The sequence below is a fragment of the Sceloporus undulatus genome, chromosome 2 (assembly GCF_019175285.1).
Source record: "Sceloporus undulatus isolate JIND9_A2432 ecotype Alabama chromosome 2, SceUnd_v1.1, whole genome shotgun sequence".
In the NCBI taxonomy this organism is placed as follows: domain Eukaryota; kingdom Metazoa; phylum Chordata; class Lepidosauria; order Squamata; family Phrynosomatidae; genus Sceloporus; species Sceloporus undulatus.
The window spans coordinates 250,075,594-250,094,234 of record NC_056523.1 but is presented as its reverse complement, the minus strand read 5'-3'; the positions used below and the strand labels follow the sequence as shown (position 1 = coordinate 250,094,234).

The 18,641-nt window shown below is 41.7% G+C and overlaps 1 protein-coding gene across 1 annotated transcript in view; it reads left to right on the top strand.

Moving 5' to 3' along the window:
• The window catches only part of RASEF (RAS and EF-hand domain containing), a gene marked incomplete at its 5' end in the record, with an annotated part of 54,237 nt that overhangs the window by 18,991 nt on the left and 16,605 nt on the right, over positions 1–18,641 (top strand). The window contains 8 exons of the mRNA XM_042447760.1: positions 2,830–2,920; positions 6,056–6,151; positions 8,293–8,370; positions 10,659–10,774; positions 10,919–10,987; positions 13,565–13,649; positions 16,031–16,122; positions 18,516–18,519. Coding sequence (XP_042303694.1) covers positions 2,830–2,920; positions 6,056–6,151; positions 8,293–8,370; positions 10,659–10,774; positions 10,919–10,987; positions 13,565–13,649; positions 16,031–16,122; positions 18,516–18,519 — 631 coding nt within the window. The remainder of the gene's footprint in view (positions 1–2,829; positions 2,921–6,055; positions 6,152–8,292; positions 8,371–10,658; positions 10,775–10,918; positions 10,988–13,564; positions 13,650–16,030; positions 16,123–18,515; positions 18,520–18,641) is intronic.

The window sequence follows — 18,641 nt, the reverse complement described above, 5'->3', positions numbered from 1 at the left end:
AGAATCCCCTAGCATTGAGCTAGGGCAGTTAAAGTGGTCTCAAACTGGATTATTTCTGCAGTATGTTTTGAACCATAGTTATGCTTTAGTTATTGCAAAAAAGAAGCTGTTACAAGTAATTTGTTATTTGTAACTAGTTACTCCAAAGTTTGTAATTGTGGGAGTGAGAAAGCAAGCCAGTATACTTTGCTGTGCCACTCCATCGTGAGAGAAATGATTATGACCCCAAATGGGCAGGGTAGATTTTTCAGATATCCTATTTGCATATTGTATACTTTGTTTACTTTTCTCTATGTTCCTCACTAATGGCACCATCAGAATTAATAACCTGCCAAAACTACAGTACCTTGCAATTCAATGTTTTACCTTTAAAAAGCAAAGCAAACAGATAGACAGACAGAAAAAAGTTAATGTTTACATATTGTTTATTAAAGGTGGCTCAGAGTGATTAGAATGGTGTGATATTCAGGCACAGGTGACTTCTGGAATGTGCTTGAAGTTTTTATCTAGTGGTCTGCATGGCTTCTGGATATCCATTATTCCTGGTTCTGAAGCAGTGTTTATAAATCAGGACTTGTGGACACTCTTGTGATCATGCTCTGCAGGAAATGGGGAGAGGAAGGGGAGAGAAATGAAATCACACCATTTACCATGTAAATATGGTTTCTACCTGGAGGTTATGAACATGATGTAAAACAGCTGGGTAAAAGTATGACTGGTACATTACTAGTAGAGTTATTTTCTGTGATATCACCTGTTCACCTTTTGAAAGATATATGTAGGAGCTGCAATAAAATGTCATGGTACTGAAGCTCTTGGTCAGTGTTCCTTGCTTCACGCCATATCTTTTTTCAGGATAGCATTCTCTGGCAGTCATCAGTAAACAGTTCCAGACAGGTTAGGGTTTGAGGGTTTTTTTTGGTCACCAGGTATTTTTTCCCCCTCTAAATAAATATATTTTTACAGAATTTGTGATAGCAAGTTGACAGAATCCTGGTATTCACCATTTGAGTTTGCTGTTGCAGAGAGTGATAAGTACCGTATATATTTGACTATAAGCCGAGAAATTTCTGCCCAAAAAGTGACCCCCAAAACCTGGGTCAATGTATAAATGGGGCAATACGGTAATCGCTTGCCCCTCGATTGTCTTCTGCTGCCTGGTTGTCTCCTGAAGGGACAGCCGGACTGAAGAAGGGCCTGGGTGGCAAACATTTGTTCCCTCCCTTCCTGCCCTCTAGAGATCTTCCAAGGGGACAGCCAGACTGAGGAAGGACCTGGGAGGCAAATGCTTGCTTCCCCTCTTCCTTAGCTCGGGTGTTCTCCGGAGATCCTTTGAGGGGATATCTGGGCTGAGGAAAGGCTTGGGAGGCAAATGTTTGCTTCCCCCGTTTCCTCAGTCCAAATATCTTCTGGAGGTCCTCCGAGAGGACACCCGGGCATGGAGGGGGAAGAAGGGGTACTCTTGACTTGTCCTCATGTCATATCAAACCCCCTAATTTTGTCCCCAAACCTGCCCTTGACTTATAGATGACATTGACTTATAGTTGAGTATATACAGTAGGCTTAATCTTGATCACTCCTGGATGTATGGCACACAGGCAGACTAACACCCTCTGAAGAGATTGAGTTACTAGCACTGCATGCATAAAACTCCTCACACATTGACCTGAACCTTACCAGGAATCCTAACTGGAATAGACCCATTGTATAAACATTTGAATGCAGCGTCAACAGTTGTAGAAATTGCATTGACTCAATTGGTCTACGTTACTTGACAATACCAGTAGGATTTAAGACATTGCACAGTAGACCCTCCATGATCTCTGGAGTTAGAGGCTGAAGACCCATGTGAAAGTGCAAAAACTGCAAATAACCCCCCCCCACTAATTTTACCTGAAAGAACATCTTTCTAGGAATTTCAAGGTCCTCCAGTGCAACTCTGTGGTCATCCACTCAATGTTGACCATAGAATTGTGCTGGAGGACCTAGAAATGCCCTGAGAAGTGTCCTTTCTAGGAATCTCTAGATCCTCTGGTATGACTTCTGGTACACGCTTACAATAGAGTCATGCTGGAGGACCTAGAGCAGTGATGGTGAACCTTTTAGAAGCCAAGTGCCCAAATTGCAACCCAAAACCCACTTTTTATTGCAAAGTGCCATGTCCCTCTGGCTTTCTAATAACAAACTCTGGCAAACTCTGTGCTGGGGCGACGGCACATGTGCCCACAGAGAGGGCTCTGAGTGCCACCTCTGGCACTTGTGCCATAGGTTCGCCATCACTGACCTAGAGATTCCTAGAAAGAACATATTAATTAAACCTGTGAATAATGGAATCTGCAAAAGTCAGAACCAGAAATGTGAAAAGCCAACAGTATGTTTTCATGCTCTTGTAAGGAATATGTTTTGTACTGTTGTGTGCAACCTCTCCCCCAGCTCTGCATGCATACTTGGCAAAGCATACAACAGTCTTGGTAGACTGGTGGGGAGAGGTTCAGATATTGATCACTTCAGAATTTTGGGATGAGTCACCATGTGCTCAAACCATGAGCTACCACTGATGTTTAAAGTGATAGCCACATGTGATGTGTCCATGCAACTTGTTAGTTTCTGTAAAATAGTAAACTATTTTACTCTGAATTTTGAAAAACAGGCAGTGATGTAATACTGAATTCATTCACCATTCAAATAGGCATGCAGTTTTGCAGGAAGCTGGGATAAAAATTTAATGAACATATACATTAAATATGGGGCTTGGGACATCAAGCCACATATTTTCCCCCAATTGTTTTTGAAGCTTGAGATTGTTTTATGTACATGTTTGCTTTTCAGAGCACAAGACAAAGCAGCAATGCAGCTTGGTGAACTAGAAGAAGAGATGGACCAGCGAATACAAGCCGCAGAACATAAAATCAAGAAGGAGGTGACTACCGTATATACTCGACTATAAGTCGACCTCATGTATAAGTCAAGAGCAGTTTTTGGAGCCAGGATTATGGATTTTGCTATGACCTGTGGATAAGTCGAGGGTAAAACTTAGGGGCATATTTCAAAGGATCTAAAGCAGGGGTAGGCAACCTGCGGCCCGCGGGCCGGATGCAGCCCGGCAAGGCCTTGGGACCGGCCCCAGCCCGGTACTGCCGCCGATTGCCGCTGGGGCCTTTGGGGGGCAATTGTCTATAGAAGCCTCAGAAACATGCATTTATATTAACATTTTTTTAAAAATCAAATTTTTTCACGTGTCCTCCATTTTTTAAAAAAAAGTGTCTTCCATTTGAAAATTTTGTCCTACATTTGTCCTGGTTTATTTATATATATATATTTTAATTTTTTAATTATTTATTTTTTGGCTTCGGCCCCCCAGTTGTCTGAGGGACAGCAACCTGGCCCCCGGCTCAAAAAGGTTGCCTACCCCTGAGTAAAGGATGAAGCAAAGCAAAATGATGCCAAAGAACTTACAAAATCCCAGCAGACATAACTCTTTGTGCACACTCTTAAGCCTGGATGGATGAGGGACTAGAGGGGTTCAGTGCTTCCATGACAGATTATACTCTTGCTTTTCACCAGGGGATGGTTCATTATTTTAAATAAGAGTTAAAGTACAGTACTTACATTGACCCATGGATAAGTCGACTCAGGTTTTGGCGGTCAATTTTTTGACCTAAATTTCTAGACTTATACATGAGTATATACAGCCTATGGCACTAAATACTTTAGAAGTGATTTCTCCTTTTAATAAAATTAGTGACAGAATTCTGACTTCTCAGCCTCAGGTTGTGTGTACAGCACTTCTGTACATTCTTTCCCCTTCCAGTTTACCACTGATGTGAAAGGTATGAAGGTGACAGCTTCCTCTCTCTCCTTGGGTGGAGAATAGTTACTAAAGCAAGCAAGCAAGCAAGCTTGGGTTGGGAAGAGGAAGATATACACTTACTGCTAACATACTTTATCAGCAAGAAAATCATGATACAGCATGGTAACAAGACCTTTGGGAGATGTAACATTCTGGAAATCAGGTGTCCACACAAACCTATTAACTCAGGTGATGAGAATCATTTGGGGGCTCCTTAAAGGTTTGAAAACAAGTCATCACAAATTCCACTTAATTGAGTGCAAGAGATTACAGTCAAAGGTATCGATAAATATGTATGTTGTGATCCATTTCTGTGACAAGCAGAAAATGTTAATGTGTTGTATCAATTCTGTATTGTAAAAAACAATAAATACACACCATTACACTGTAATTTTTAAATGAAAAAGTCCAAACTATTCCTGGTAATGCAGACTGGGTGTTCATCTTATTGAAGATTTTTGATCCCACTTTAAACCCATCAGCAACATTGGAATGCCTAGGCCAGCCTTCCCTAGCCTGTTATCCTTCAGATGTTATAAACCAAACTCTCATCATTCTCAGCTAACAAGGCAGAGACATCATTAGGGATGCAGAGAATGTGGGTTGCATTGGGTGACACCCTAAGGTGTGGGTGACACCACTGGTTCCCAAATGTCTGCTTTTTGGCAGAAATGGGCTATGGCATTTACCTGCATCCTTTAAAACCCTGGAGCTCAGCAGAAGAGAAGGGGCAAATGGGCCGAGGCACAGTGGGCAGAAAAAGGAGAGGCCTCAGATTTTTAAAGATTTTTTTTTACTCTAAAAATTTTCTTTAAAAAAAAATCACATCTTACCAAGTTTTCCCTTTAACCAACTGAAACTATGCAAATGTAAATACATTGAGACTGCCCTTATGATATTAGAAATTAAAGGTATAATTTTAAATTTGCTCATTATTTACCTCACAACTGTTGCCATTACATTCAGTGATATATGGGAATTACAATTTATAAGTAACATTAGTACAAAAAACATGATTTGTGTACTGTATTATTATTATTATTATTATTATTATATTTATATCCCACCCTTTCTCTAAAGGGTAACTCACAACATTAAAAAACAGTACAATTAAAAGCATACAAAAATAGTACATTAAAATATAATTAAATTATTACAATATTAAAACAAAATATGTATTATTTTATTGCAATAGTAAACAAGATACATATTCTGTATGGTTTGATATGGGAGGAGGTCAATGAAGAATGATACCATGCGTAATCACATTGGGCAATGCCAACACTAGTGATGCCATTGCAGCAAGGTATGCTGGAAGTTGTAATTCAAAGGATTGGAAGGGCACTAAGCTGGGGAAGTCTTGCCTAGGTAGATGAGCATTTTATAAATCATGAACAATCAATCCACCACTTAGAGCCAAATATTAGGGCTGGCTCATGATGACGTATTTGTCTTATCACTGTTTGAAATTATGCTTATCTTCCCCTGTTCTCTATAGGCACATATTTTCAAAAAGTATGACACCCCAAATGTAAATGCAAAGCCACTGTGATATTTACTTTGTGGGATAGTGCCAACTATAAATTTTAATGGTACCCATGCAGTGTTGTCACTGACACTAGAATGACTCATGACATAGTTGACCTGTACTTTATGTGCCAGCCAGTACTATGGAATTTCTTCTTTAGTGCCAACAGTTGTGTAACACATACCACAACAATATTTTACTGTGGTCATATATGCATTTTCACTCACAATTTCAGGCAGGGATGGGGAGCCTCAAGCCTGGGGCCCTTCTTAAGGTCCCAGTTTGGTCTTCTGAGGGTCCCAGGAAGGCCACTATCATTTGGTACTTTCCCAGAAATTGTGCAGGTTTTTGAATCACCCCAAAAAGCTGTATTACATTTCTTAGGCTTACACACTAGCAGTAAGGTCTTTAAGCTAAAACAGGTGCCATCCTTTTCCTTTTGCACCACCCACCACTGAGTAGCTCTTTGAGTCCTAATTTTGAGAGAAAAGTGGGATAGAAATAAATGTAACAGGAAGCAGCAGCACCACTTCAATTGAATTTGGCCTGTGGGCCTACTTTAAGGGTATATAATACATATAAGGGTATAATATAAAGGTACAGAGATTTGTCTGCTTCAGAAGAGTAAATTGTGAACTCTGCCATTTTCAATTTAACAAAAATGTGAATTGTTGTAGGAAAAGCGGAAAGCTGAGGAGGCCTTGAATGATCTGAAGCGTCAGTATGAAACAGAAGTTGGAGATCTCCAGGTGACGATAAAGAAACTAAAAATGGTAAGTATCATGGATTTTATGATTTTGCTTTGTTTTGTGACTAACTCATTGGAGCTTGAACTTATGATAACATTTTGCCATCATTGGAAAAATTGGTTATGAGGAGAATTTAAAGGTGAGCCTTCAGTGTAATCTTGTTATATATTTGCTTGTTTTTGTTTTTTTAGAAAGTAAGGAAACTGGCATTCTTATTTATTTCTTTAACATACCATATTTCTCTCAATTTGGGAACCAAGGTGCCTTACAATACAGTGGGCTCTCGGTATCGGCAGGGGATCTGTTCCAGACCCCATCACGGATACCAAAATCTGCGTATGCTCAACTCAGTAGCGGACAATGGCACTTTTCCCCCTGCCCCCTCCCTGATGCCAGCCTCGCCATTCTCACTGCAGCAGGCAGCGGGGGGGTACTCTTCTACCCCCTTCCCCCCTCTTCTCCTCCTCCGGCCCCAGGAGAGGAAAGAGCGGGGCCATGAAGAAGGACATGATGATCCTGCTGGTGAGTGAATGTGAGTGAGAGGAAGGAAGGAAGGAAGGAAGGAAGGAAGGAAGGAAGGAAGGGGCTGGGAAGGTCAACTGGGAGGCTGGCAGTCAGTCACTGGGAGGAGGAGGCGCACATGGGGTGTGTGTTTTGAAATAAGGGCAGTGGAGTGAAGAGAAAAGAGGAGGAAACGTCGGGGAGAAGAGCTTTGGGAAATGATGGGGAAGAAGGAGGAAAGCTGAACAGTGAAGAAAACTGACAGGAAGGAAGTCACCTCATGTCTGTCCCTGGCTCCCACTCCACCAAAGCATCTGAGGAAGGTGGCTTTAGTCTAGGAAAGTTCATGCTGCCTCTTCTTCCTCCTCTTCCCTGCCCCCTCTCCTTCTCCTCCTCCTCCTCCTCCTCTTCTTCCTCTGTTGCCACCGCCGCTCTTTCTCCTCCTCCTTCTCTTTCCCACCTCCTCTTCCTTCCTCTTCTTCCTCCTCCTCTTCACCCGTCGCCACTGCTACAGCTGTTCCTCCTCCTCCTCTTTCACCTCCGTTGCCCTGCTGCCGCTCGCCCTCCTTTTCTTCTTCCTCCTGTTCCTATCCCCTTCTCTTCCCCCTCCTTTTTTCTTCCTCATCTTCCTCCTCTCTTCAATTCCTATACAACTGCAGCTGAGGAGCCTTTGAGAAGAACAGGCATGGTGGGGGGAGGTGCAGGAGTGGCCTTCCTTCCTGGTCTCTGTGCTTCTGCTGGCCTCCCGAAGCCCCCCATGTCTGCTGCCCCTTGGCTCCTGGGGGTCACTCCCAGCCCACCCTGCCTGCTTTGCCTTCCTCCTCCTCCTCCTCCCCTCTGCTGTACTGCCACCGCTCGTCTTCCTTTTCCTTCTTCCTCTTCTCTGCTCTTCCTCCTCCTCCTCCTCGTCCTTCCCACATCCTCCACTTTCTCCTCCTCCTCTTACCCCCCTCTGTTGCTCTGCCGCCGCTCCTCCTCCTCTCCGCTCTTCATCGTTCTCCTTCTCCCTCCTTCTTCTCCACCAACACCACCCCCCGTGGGCTTGCCATCCGTGTATGCTCAAATCCGCGGATGGCAAGTCAGCATATATGGAGGCGGACTGTGTAAGGTAAAACAAAATATGTATTACTAAAAGAATATTTAATGCAAAAGTTAAAAAACCCACTGAACAACGAATCAATTAAAACATTAATTTTAAACAGTTAAAAACACAGTCAGAACATAGCAAAAAATATAACACACCTCTTTTAAAAAACTTCTGCCTCAACCAGTTAAAAAAGGCTGAATAGCTTTTTTTTTTTAAAGTTTTTGCCTGGCAGTCAAAAGACAGCAAAGAAGCTGTCAACTAAGAAGATTCTCTCCTGTGTCTTCACCAGACAAGCCTGGGGATGGTGTTGTGATCAAGATGTTCAAGGGTTATATAAAGAAATAATATGTTTTTGTATGTGGTAGGTGTGTGTGTGTTCCCTAGGCTGTTGTTATGTCTCCTGAGCTCTTGTTTTTTTGGCATTTTTGGTAATCCCAAAAGTCTCAAAAGGCTGAGCCCCACTAAAGTTGCTCACCTCTGGTGTGTGCCTTGATCTCTTTCTGCTGATCTCCATGCACTCTTATGGATCAGCCAAACACACTTCACTGTAGTAACCACAATTTCTTTACTATTTCAGCTTGAAGAACAATCTAGAAATATTAATCACAAAGAAGATTTGGCAGCCTTAAAGACCAGGATACATGACTTGACGTTGGTATGAATTTCCTAAAGCTTTCTACTTGGGGTAGTAACTTAGTCTATCTCTGTTAATGTAACTGTTATCTCTGCCACCTGCCATATTTATATAATTTGTGGAAGGATGATATTTTTCTTAAGTTGTCAAAGTTATATAGAGAATGACTAGCATTCCAGAGTGAAAAGAAATGACATTATTCATAATGGGTATATAGGCCAATAACCTACATGTACATGTAGTTCCACATGTATAGTTCTTCCCACTGCTTGGAAGCTGTCAAACACTGTCTCTTACCAGTGGGGAAGGGCAGGAGTGGGAAGACAATTCAGACGACATGGAAACAGCTGGTCTCAGCTCTGGGACTGAAGAGAGATGACAGTGTGTTCTCAATGGAGACCATCTATCTTTCCTTTCCCCAAGAACTCAGAACAGCAGGACCTTTATAGTCTCAATTGTCTCCCCACTTATTTTCTTTCTCTTTCTAAGAAGGAGCAGCAGCAGTAGTATCCCCTGGGCCTTGATAGCTGCCGGGCACATGTGTGGGTTTTAGATGGAGTACAAGGGTAAGAGAGCCCTCTGTACCCCATCCAAAAAGAGATGTACATACCATATATACTCGTGTACAAGTCGATCTCAAGTTGAGGTTTGGGGGCCAAAATTATGGATTTTAATATGATCCGTGGATAAGTTGAAGGTGCAGCCACTACCTCTGTATCACAGAATAATAGAGTTGGAAAAGACCCCAAGGGCCATCCAGTCCAACACCATTCTGCCATGCAGGAACTCTCAGTCAAAGCAGATGGCCATCCAGCCTCTTTTTAAAGACCTCTAAGGAAGGAGATTCCACCACTCTCTGAGGAAGTGTGTTCCACTGTGGAACAGCCCTTACTGTCAGGAGTTCCTCCTAATGTTGAGGTGAAATTACTTTTCCTGTCTCCTGTGCTCCATTTGTCTCTTGGCACTCCTTTGAGTGGAGGCATTAGAGCTGCTGCCCTGGTCTCTCTGGCTCTTGGTGCTCTGTGAAGTGCTCAAAGAACCATCACTGCTGCTACATCCCCACAGTTCTCTCTCTCTCTCTCTCTCTCTCTCTCTGTGTGTGTGTGTGTGTGTGTCTCTGTCTCCCATCCCTTTGATTCTCCATTTGGGCAGTCTAGCTCAAGCAGCTGCTGTTTTCTTATTTTGGAGAAAAAAAGAGTTAAAGAGAGGCTCCCTCTCTCTCAGCCAGACTCTCCAGCTCTAGTGAGTCTTAGATTTAAAAACAGCAGATAAAAAGACTTTCTTCCCCTCTCTTCTTTTCCCAGCCACTGCTTGAACTCTCTGGCTGAATATTCTCAGTTCCCCTTTCTAAACTACAAGTCCCAGAAGGCAACACAAGGCAGCCAAAAATGTGGAACAATAACGTTTGCTATAATTTCCTTAGTTTCTGCCCCCTTAAAAACAGCAAAATAGCAGACATTTCCCCCTTGTCTCCTTTTCCCAAAAATGTTTGAGGGCTGCAGTTTGCCTTTTAAAAAACAGCTGGCCAAGCTGGCTTCTCCCAGCCAGGGCTTGAGAAAAAGGGGAGAGGGAAAGGGTCCTCTTAAAGTATATGAACAGGCAGGCCCAGCTCCACCAAGGCTAGCCTGAAGAAGAAGAGCCCTCCCTCCAGTCCATCTGCCTTGGTGGAGCTTGCCTCAGAGGGAGGGAAGAACCACTGGACCTCATCCCTTTTCCCACCACCATTCCCTTCTTCTTTTGTGTCGTGTCTTTTAGATTGTAAGCCTGAGGGCAGGGAACTGTCTAATTAAAAATAATAATTGTAAGCCGCTCTGATAGCTATTAGGGCTGAAGGGCGGGGTATAAATACCATAAATAATTTTTTTTTACTTATAGATGAGTATATACAGTATACATAAGTTGCACTTACACATGTTAGTCACTAATAGGATTTAAGGTTTTGAGTATATATACATGTTTACGTGACAGTCTGACCTGTTACCAATTGAGACAGCTTAAGATTCAGTTGAAGGTACAGAAATGGTGCTACAGCTGGTCAAGGCAAAGGTAATTTTCTTTTACTTTCTCCCTAGAAATATCCTTAAGAGGTTCTGCCTCATAATCCCAGTTCATTAATCCACAGAATGTATGACAATGAAGTAAAGTTAAAAATGTAGGGATAGAAAAAAGAACAGGACATGTTGATATTGAAATGGATGGTTAAATATCTTTGCAAGGAGTTCTATTATAATTTCATAGTAACATTTTTCAGGTCTTCCATAAACTTTAAGAAGCTCATTAATTTTGATTTTAATTGTCTTTATTTTTAGGAAAACCAGAGACTTAAAAAAAATCTTATGGAAGCACAGACAAATATAGCATTCCTTCAGAGTGAATTAGATACTTTGAAAAGTGATATTGCAGATCATAGTTTGAGTTCAGAAAGGTAAGACTCACTAGTAGCTGAATCTGTTGAAAAAGTGTATTATATATATATATGTGTGTGTGTGTGTGCATGTGTGTGTGTGTGTGTGTGTGTGTGTGTGTGGTGCTGTCTGTGAAGAAAAATTATGTTAATTTTGTTTTATAGAGACCTGGACATGATCAGAGGGTACACAGAAGACAGAGATAGTCTGGAAAGGCAGATAGTGATACTACAGTAAGCTGCTAAATAATCTACTTTTTAATGAATTTTAATATTTAATCCTTTGTTACCTTAGGTAAATTAAGAGAGAAAAACATTTTTGTTGTTGTTTGCTCCTGTGAATTACCCCCCCTCCTCTTGTCTCTGGGCTTGTATTTCAATTATCATATATACTCAACTATAAGTTGACCTTGTGTATGTCAAAAGTGACCTTGTGTTGGTCAAAAGTGACCAAGGTCAACTTTTGGGGCCAAAATTTAGAATTTCTGTATGACCTATGGATAAGTCGAAGGTCAGACTTAAGGAGGGAGCCCAGATGGGGAGAGGCTGCAGGCCAATCGATTGCCTTTCCCAGCCTCTGCTCAGCAGGGCTTTCTCTTGGGGTGGGAGCCCAGTTTAGGACAGGCTGCAGGGCGATTGATTGCCTTTCCCAGCCTCCCATTGAGCTGCGTTTTCCCCAGGGGAGGGAGCCCAGCTTGGGAGAGGCTCAGGGCAATGAATCGCCTTCCCTAGCCTCTCTTCAGTTAGGCTGTCCCTTGCAGAGGCTTGGGTCCTACCTTATTGACCCGTATATAAGTTGACCCATCTTTTTGGGGTCAATTTTTTACCTAAATTTCTCGACTTATACACAAGTATATACGGTAACCCTTCTATTGTCTGATGAACCCACACCATTTTGTAAAATCATTGGTTTATGTTATTGCTCTTTGTAAATTTTGTAGTAAGTCTGACCCAGTTTTGCTTCTGCCTCCAAGATGTTTGCTAAGACTAAGGATTGATGTATCTGTGGATAAGAAAGAATTGGGAGCATATGATATTTCAGTCTTGCTGTGTTAAGAAGGATTACGTCACCACAGAGTTAGAGGCAAAATTTGTTTGATCCCTCCAAACAAAAATTTAAAAAGACTAAAAAAATTTACCTGTGTTACTTTGGTATTCTTGGGGGAAGGGAATACAAATCACTCAGAGCCAATAGACTGTTAAATCACTTATTTTTTAAAAAAAACAAATAAGGTACAGTCAGCCTTCCCCATAGGCAGACTTGTCTTCCACAGCTTTGAGCTTGGAGTATTTGTTGGGAGTGGGGTAGGATGAACCATTCTGATGTCTCCTTAAAGACTAATGAGGCCACCAGTCCCAACAATTGCCCACCTATGCTGAGTTTATGGAAATGATATCTATGACTTTTAATGTCCCTCTCTGTTCCTCAATACTTTAATTACTCTCTTAGTTTAAAACTTCAAATATTAGCAGAACAAGAGGATAGAGGCTGAGAAACCAAAGACCTATCAAGCCCCTTCATAAAATTATGTGTGTAGGCACATGTGTAACTATATATATATCTACAGGTACACACATAATTTTATGAAGGGGCTTGATAGGTCTTTGGTTTCTCAGCCTAAGAAGTTTTAAACCAGGGGTTCCCAACATGGGGGTCCGACCTCTTCTAGGGGGCTGCCAGGTTGGGAATCCCCCCGCCTCCCTCCTCACCTTCTCCCCGCGGGTGCCGGCTATGGAGCAGGCATCGGCAGAGAAAAGGGGAAGGGGGCGGGGCTCCCTCCTTTCCCTTTCTCCCTGCGCGTTCCCACGCTGGCGCAGGCACGCACAAGGAGGAAGGGGCAGGGGGTCCCTCCTCCTGTCCCTTCCTTCCTGTGGGTGCAAGCACCCGCGAGGGGGAAGGGACGGGTGGGGGCCTCCTCCTCCTGTCCCATCCTTCCTGCAGGTGCAAGCACCTGTGAGGCAGAAGGGACGTGTGGGGGCCTCCTCCTCCTGTCCCTCCCTTCCTGTGGGTGCAAGCACCTGCAAGGGGGAAGGGACGTGTGGGGGCCTCCTCTTCTTGTCCCTCCCTTCCTGCGGGTGCAAGCACCCGCGAAGGGGAAGGGACGTGTGGGGGCCTCCTCCTCCTGTCCCTCCCTTCCTGTGGGTGCAAGCACCCGTGAGGAGGGAGGGACAGGGGGCACCTCCTCTTCTCCCTGGGGCTACCAGGCAACCACAGGGAGAAGGGGACAGGACTGCAAGCCCCAGCGGGTTTTGCAACCGGATGTCCCACCCCTTTACCCTCTGCAGCCTCCCTAATTGGTTGGGATGTCAGGAAGGAGCAGGACTTCTGGCCGCAAAGCCCGCTGGGGCTTGTAGGCGGCCGAAAGTCCTGCCCCTTCCCAGCCTCCCAACCAATCAGGGAGGCCACGGGCAGGACTTTCATCCCCAATGGGGGTCGCAGCCCAACAAAGGTTGGGAACCACTGTTTTAAACTAAGAGAGTAATTAAAGCAAATATATAACCATTGATCCCAAAGCATGTATGTATGTATGTATGCATGTATATGCTTTGGGGTCAATGGTTCCTCCAAATGTATAACTTTGGAGTGCAATACTACATTCACGTGATTCCATGTTGTTGGTAGTAATCAGATTTACACTGAATTTTCATGTCATTTTCATTGGAGTTTACTGAACAGATAGGAACCCCTTTCAAGTCTCTTTCCCCCCCTCCCCCCCGGTTTCATAATGCCAACAAATTAATACTATAAATGCTCTTGAGGTATTTTGGTAATACACATAATGTTTTTCCCCCTCTGGCTTGTTTCTTAAGATCAGCTAATAGGAAACTTCATGACAGCAATGATGGCTTAAGAAGTGCATTAGAAAATAGCTGGAGCATATACAACAAATCACTGGTAGGCACCAAAATTGCATAATCAGTATGTTTAAATAAATGTGTTGTGTACAGGTACTTGCTCTGAATTATCTCAATGAAAAGTTGTACATTAAGAGCATAGAGAAATAATGGCCCGTTACAGACTGCCCAAAAGGGGCGGTCTTGGGCCGCTGCCGGTTGCAGCGCGGAGGAGCCGCAGCAGCCAAACCGCGCGACTCCAGCAACCCGGAAGAGCCGCTGCAAGTGCCAAAGCGCACACTCACGACGGCTCTTCCGGGTTTAGATGTCCGGACGCTGTGCGTCCATTACGTCAAGATGACCATGCCCGTCTGTATAGGGCACCGCCATCTTGCCGTACGGAATACGTGCGAGGGGCAAGGCGCATCCGGAAGTGCCACCCCTCGCGCGTATTCCTGGCGCAACGACGGCGCTGCTTAGGCCCGTCTGTAAGGCGCCTACTTCATTCAAGATTCATGCCAAAGTAACTGACAGTATGATTCAGTATGACAGTATGATCCAGTATGCATTGTTACTTGAAAGTAAGCCTCACTGTGTTTAATGCTTCATATACTCCCTGGTAAGCATGAATACGACTGAAGGATTCTAGTGTAATCCTTTGTGTATTTAGTCAGATGAAAGCCCCGCAATGTTCACTGGAAATTTCTCCATTTTAAATAGTATTAGGACTTGGACATATTCATTCTTATTTATTTTTTGTATATCCTATTCTGTAACCTTGGCCAAAAATTAGTGCTGAAGGCAGCTCACTACAAGATTAAAAAAAGATATAAATAAAATAAAAGTTATAACTTAAAACACAGTTCAATTAAAATATTAAATTACAGTTGATTTGCAGTTGTATACAATTGCTTATTATGTAAATATATTCTTGTTGCCTCAAGCCATAAAACAGCAAATCAAAACATCCATATGAAATACGAAGTTGTATAATCTAGAATACCTATTAATAATGGAATACAGTAGTATCCTGTTGTTGTTAACTTTATTTACCTTCAAATGGGAACAGAAGGCAACTTACTAATTAAATACAAATACAATATACAGTGGGCCCTTGTTATCCACTGGGGTTTGGTTCCAGGATCCCCTGTGGATAACGAGATCCATGAATGCTCAAGTCTCATTAAATATAATGGCAGAGCAAAATGATGCCCTTTATATAAAATGGCAAATCAAAGTTTGCTATTTGGAATTTATACTTTTTTGGAATATTTTCAAGCTGTGGATGCTTGAATTTGCGGATAAGAAATCCGTGGATAAGGAGGGCCAACTGTAGTTGAAACTTACAAAAGATTTTAATGGCATTAAACTATTAACATTAAAACCAATTCAAAATGTACAATTAAAAAAATACAGTGGTGCCTCGGGTTACGAAATTAATTCGTTCCGCGGCTAATTTCGTAACCTGAAAAACCTTCGTAACCCGAATTGCCATAGGCGCTAATGGAAAAAAAGCCGCGGCTCCGCCGCGGCTCCATTCAAAACAGCGCCGGGGTTTTTTCGTAACCCGAAAAAACCTTCGTAACCCGAAACAATAAATCCCTATGGGATTTATTCGTATCCCGAAAAATTCGTAACCTGGGTAATTCGTATCCCGAGGTACCACTGTATTTAAAAAACAGTACAGCACCCTCTGAAACACACTTTCCTTATAAACCTTCAGTTCTCAAAACAAAACTGACAGAATAAAAAAAAGTATTTGCCCGTTGAGAGAAGAACAGCAAAGAGGGGACTTGCGCCATACGCGGGTGCACTATACGTGGCTTCCAGCTTACGTGGAAGCTGCATGGTGATAAAAACAATGGTGTGCACCTGTGGCATGCATGCTGCCCCAAACCGCGAGCATGTGCCCCATTTGTTCCAATGAGGTGTGAGCACAAACGGATTTCTTCTTACGCGGGAAGATCCAGAACGGATCACCTGTGTAAGGGGAGGGCCCACTGCAGTCATCATAAGTCATTAATGACCTTAAAACAAACAACAATGAGAGGATGCAATAATGCTCAACCTATTCCACTTGTCTCTGATTACAAGGGAAAGGTGCTGCTCTATAAGCTCTCTTCAAAATTTTCTGTCAAGATAAACTGAAGTCATAGTTTGAAAAAAAATAACTTGGTGATTGCCTTCTGTAAGTGTTGTGAAATAAATGTATTTTTTAAAGAGTACATATAACATACTTAAGGGAACCTGGAATGTTGAACCTCTAGATTGTCATATATAACTACGTGTATACATTTACATATAACCAAATTTCAAACATCACAGAGATCCCTCATTTGCATTGTTTATTCTCTAGGATTCATTCAATTCAAAGGAAATAGAAAACTCTGGAACCTTTTCAGTGGAGTAGTAATAAGCTTTCTTTATGTATGTGTTTTTCAGCGTCTAACAAATAGTTCTCCAGGCAACACACTTTCCAGAAGCAGTCCCAAACACAGTGGTGGGCAGTCTCCACAAAATCCACATTATGACAGGTAAAAATTACCATGTTGTCATTTTAAATGGTAACGTTTGAAAAATAAATAATACATTTTGGTTGTGATCCTGAAACAAAACTGATTTACTTTGGGGTATGTGTGTGTTTAATAGATCTCCAGTGGCTCTTTCATATGATATAATTAATATCACTATCAATCCACTTTAATTGCTGTGGCTGCATCTTTTGGAATCCAGGGGTTTTTAATTTGATGGAGAACTGTGAGCACAATTCAGTTATGATACTGAAAATAAACTCCCAGTCTCTGAATGTACTCAAACAAACTCACCAGCAAAACTATGAAGCTCAAGATTAGGTATCCTGGGGCCCTTTCACATTACACAGTTAAAGCACTGTCATGGCTGCCTTCAATGGAATTCTTGGATTTGCAGTTTAGGGAACAAGTATTTAGAATTCTCAGCCAGAGAACTCTCTAATTCTTTTACATAAAAGTTCTGATTACTTATGATTATTTTCAGCATTTCAGCAGCCTAATTTTGTGGAAAAGCTCATTTGTTTTTGTTTTTGTTAAACATTTGAGAATCAGAAACAGAAATCTACCAATAGATCCTGAGCTATGTTTTTGCCACCCTTGTCTTAAAACACACATGCCTTGTAAACAAATGCATGCAAAACTGATAGGAGGTTAGTTTCATCTGGGCTGGTTAGGATTAGGATTTAGGATTGCAGAGCTGTTATTTCGTCAGGGTCTTTAAAAAAGAAATTGTGGTACAACACAAACTAACACTGCTTTTTAAAAAGCACCATATTTATGACAAAATAATTATTAGGCTGTTTTCTGTTCTATAAGCTCTTCAGAAAATCAGTCATTAATTGTTATAACTTGCCCTATTTAAATCCTGGAAAACTGGGAATGTTTAATGCTTTTTTTATGGGACATGGAAGGAGCATAAACATGCCCCACTAGTCTTCCATTAAGTGGTTAAAGTTCCAAGGGTATCCAGTCACACTGATTGGCTGCCTACCCCATGCTGCTCTCTAGTGGAGTTAATGATCATCTAGTAACAAGGAACATTCTTTTCACTGACTTTTGGGAACAACTAGATTTGATATTGTCCTAGTGAGATGTGGCCGGAATAAAATTAACCTTTCTCTTGTACTAGCTTTTCTTGAATGGGAATCTGTTATTTCTATCTCATAGCAGTTTTTGCAGACATGATTTTGACAGTCCTACCGAATCCATAATTTCAGAAGTAGTTTCAAGAAATGCAACATTTCTGTATGCTTAAAAGCTGGGTTCTTGCAGCATCTTTTCTTCAGTGCACCTATCAGTTAAAGCGCATACTAATTGTTCCAAATTAGAATTTGGAGTATATTTTCTTATTTGTAAGTAGATGGAGTCATTTGCTATGCCCTTCTTAAAGGTTAATAATAGTAATGTGAGGAATTTTGTGTAGGAGACAATTAAATCTGAGCGTTAGATGTGAAATTCCTATGGGATTCATATATCACAATACATTAGGCTCAGCAAACCTGTATGTCATAGGTTAGGGATGGAAAGAATGTTGTATTCAAACAATAGTCAAAAGTCATTTTTTAGTGCCAAGAAGCCATGGCAAGAAGAATTCTGGACTGATGGAGTCTTTGCAGTACGTGACTTATGCTGTGCAAAATTTACCCATGATAGTTTGTAGAAAAAACATAACTTTCTGTGTTGGAAAAAGCACAAAAATATATTCTGGAGGGAAGATGCTGTTTCCTACTCAGAAAATTATTTAATTAAGGACTTAACTTGACAAAATTTGCATGTGGTTGTTTTGCACAAAAATATTTTTGTGCAGGAAACAGCATTTTCTTTGCAGAAATAATGTTTCTATGCAGAAAATGTTGTGTCTTGTGTTGAAAATGTTTTCTGTACAAAACAATTTTGTGTGAATTTTTCAAATAATAAATCTGGAATTACAAATAGGCTTTGAACACTGTAATTTTCTTGCAGAAAGAAGAAAATTGCTAAAATTACATGTTGCTTATTTCAATAAGAAATTAGTGAATGATTATAGTCATATCCTAGATGTAAGTTGTAAAACTTTTAGTTGAGAGGCTTTTTTCATCCTCTCCTCAATATTGAAATCTTTATTTAATGGAGGAAGCTGTTCATAAAAAGGAGTGCCCTGTTACACACAAGGAAAAATATATTTAGATTAATGATGGAAATCATCCACCTCTCAAGGTTTTGTTGGACTTCAGCTCCCTGTATTCTGCACCACTGACTATGCTGGTTTGGGCTGATGGGAGCTGGAGTTCAAGTGCAGCGTCTGAGTATTTCAAGGAGCCAAAGAGACAAAAAAGTAATAGATAAACACTAGCATGTCTGTATAAGAGAAAGATGTTGTGTCTGCATGTCTACTCTTTCTTTCCTGTGCACATAAGGGAAGTAAGGGGATTGGGAAGGATAAGAGATTGTGATTGTAGCAGGGTAGTCTGCAAGATTCCATGGTAGCAGAGGTAGGGAAGCAAAAAAGAGCGGCCTGGCTTGAGGATTGTTGCAGAGAAAGA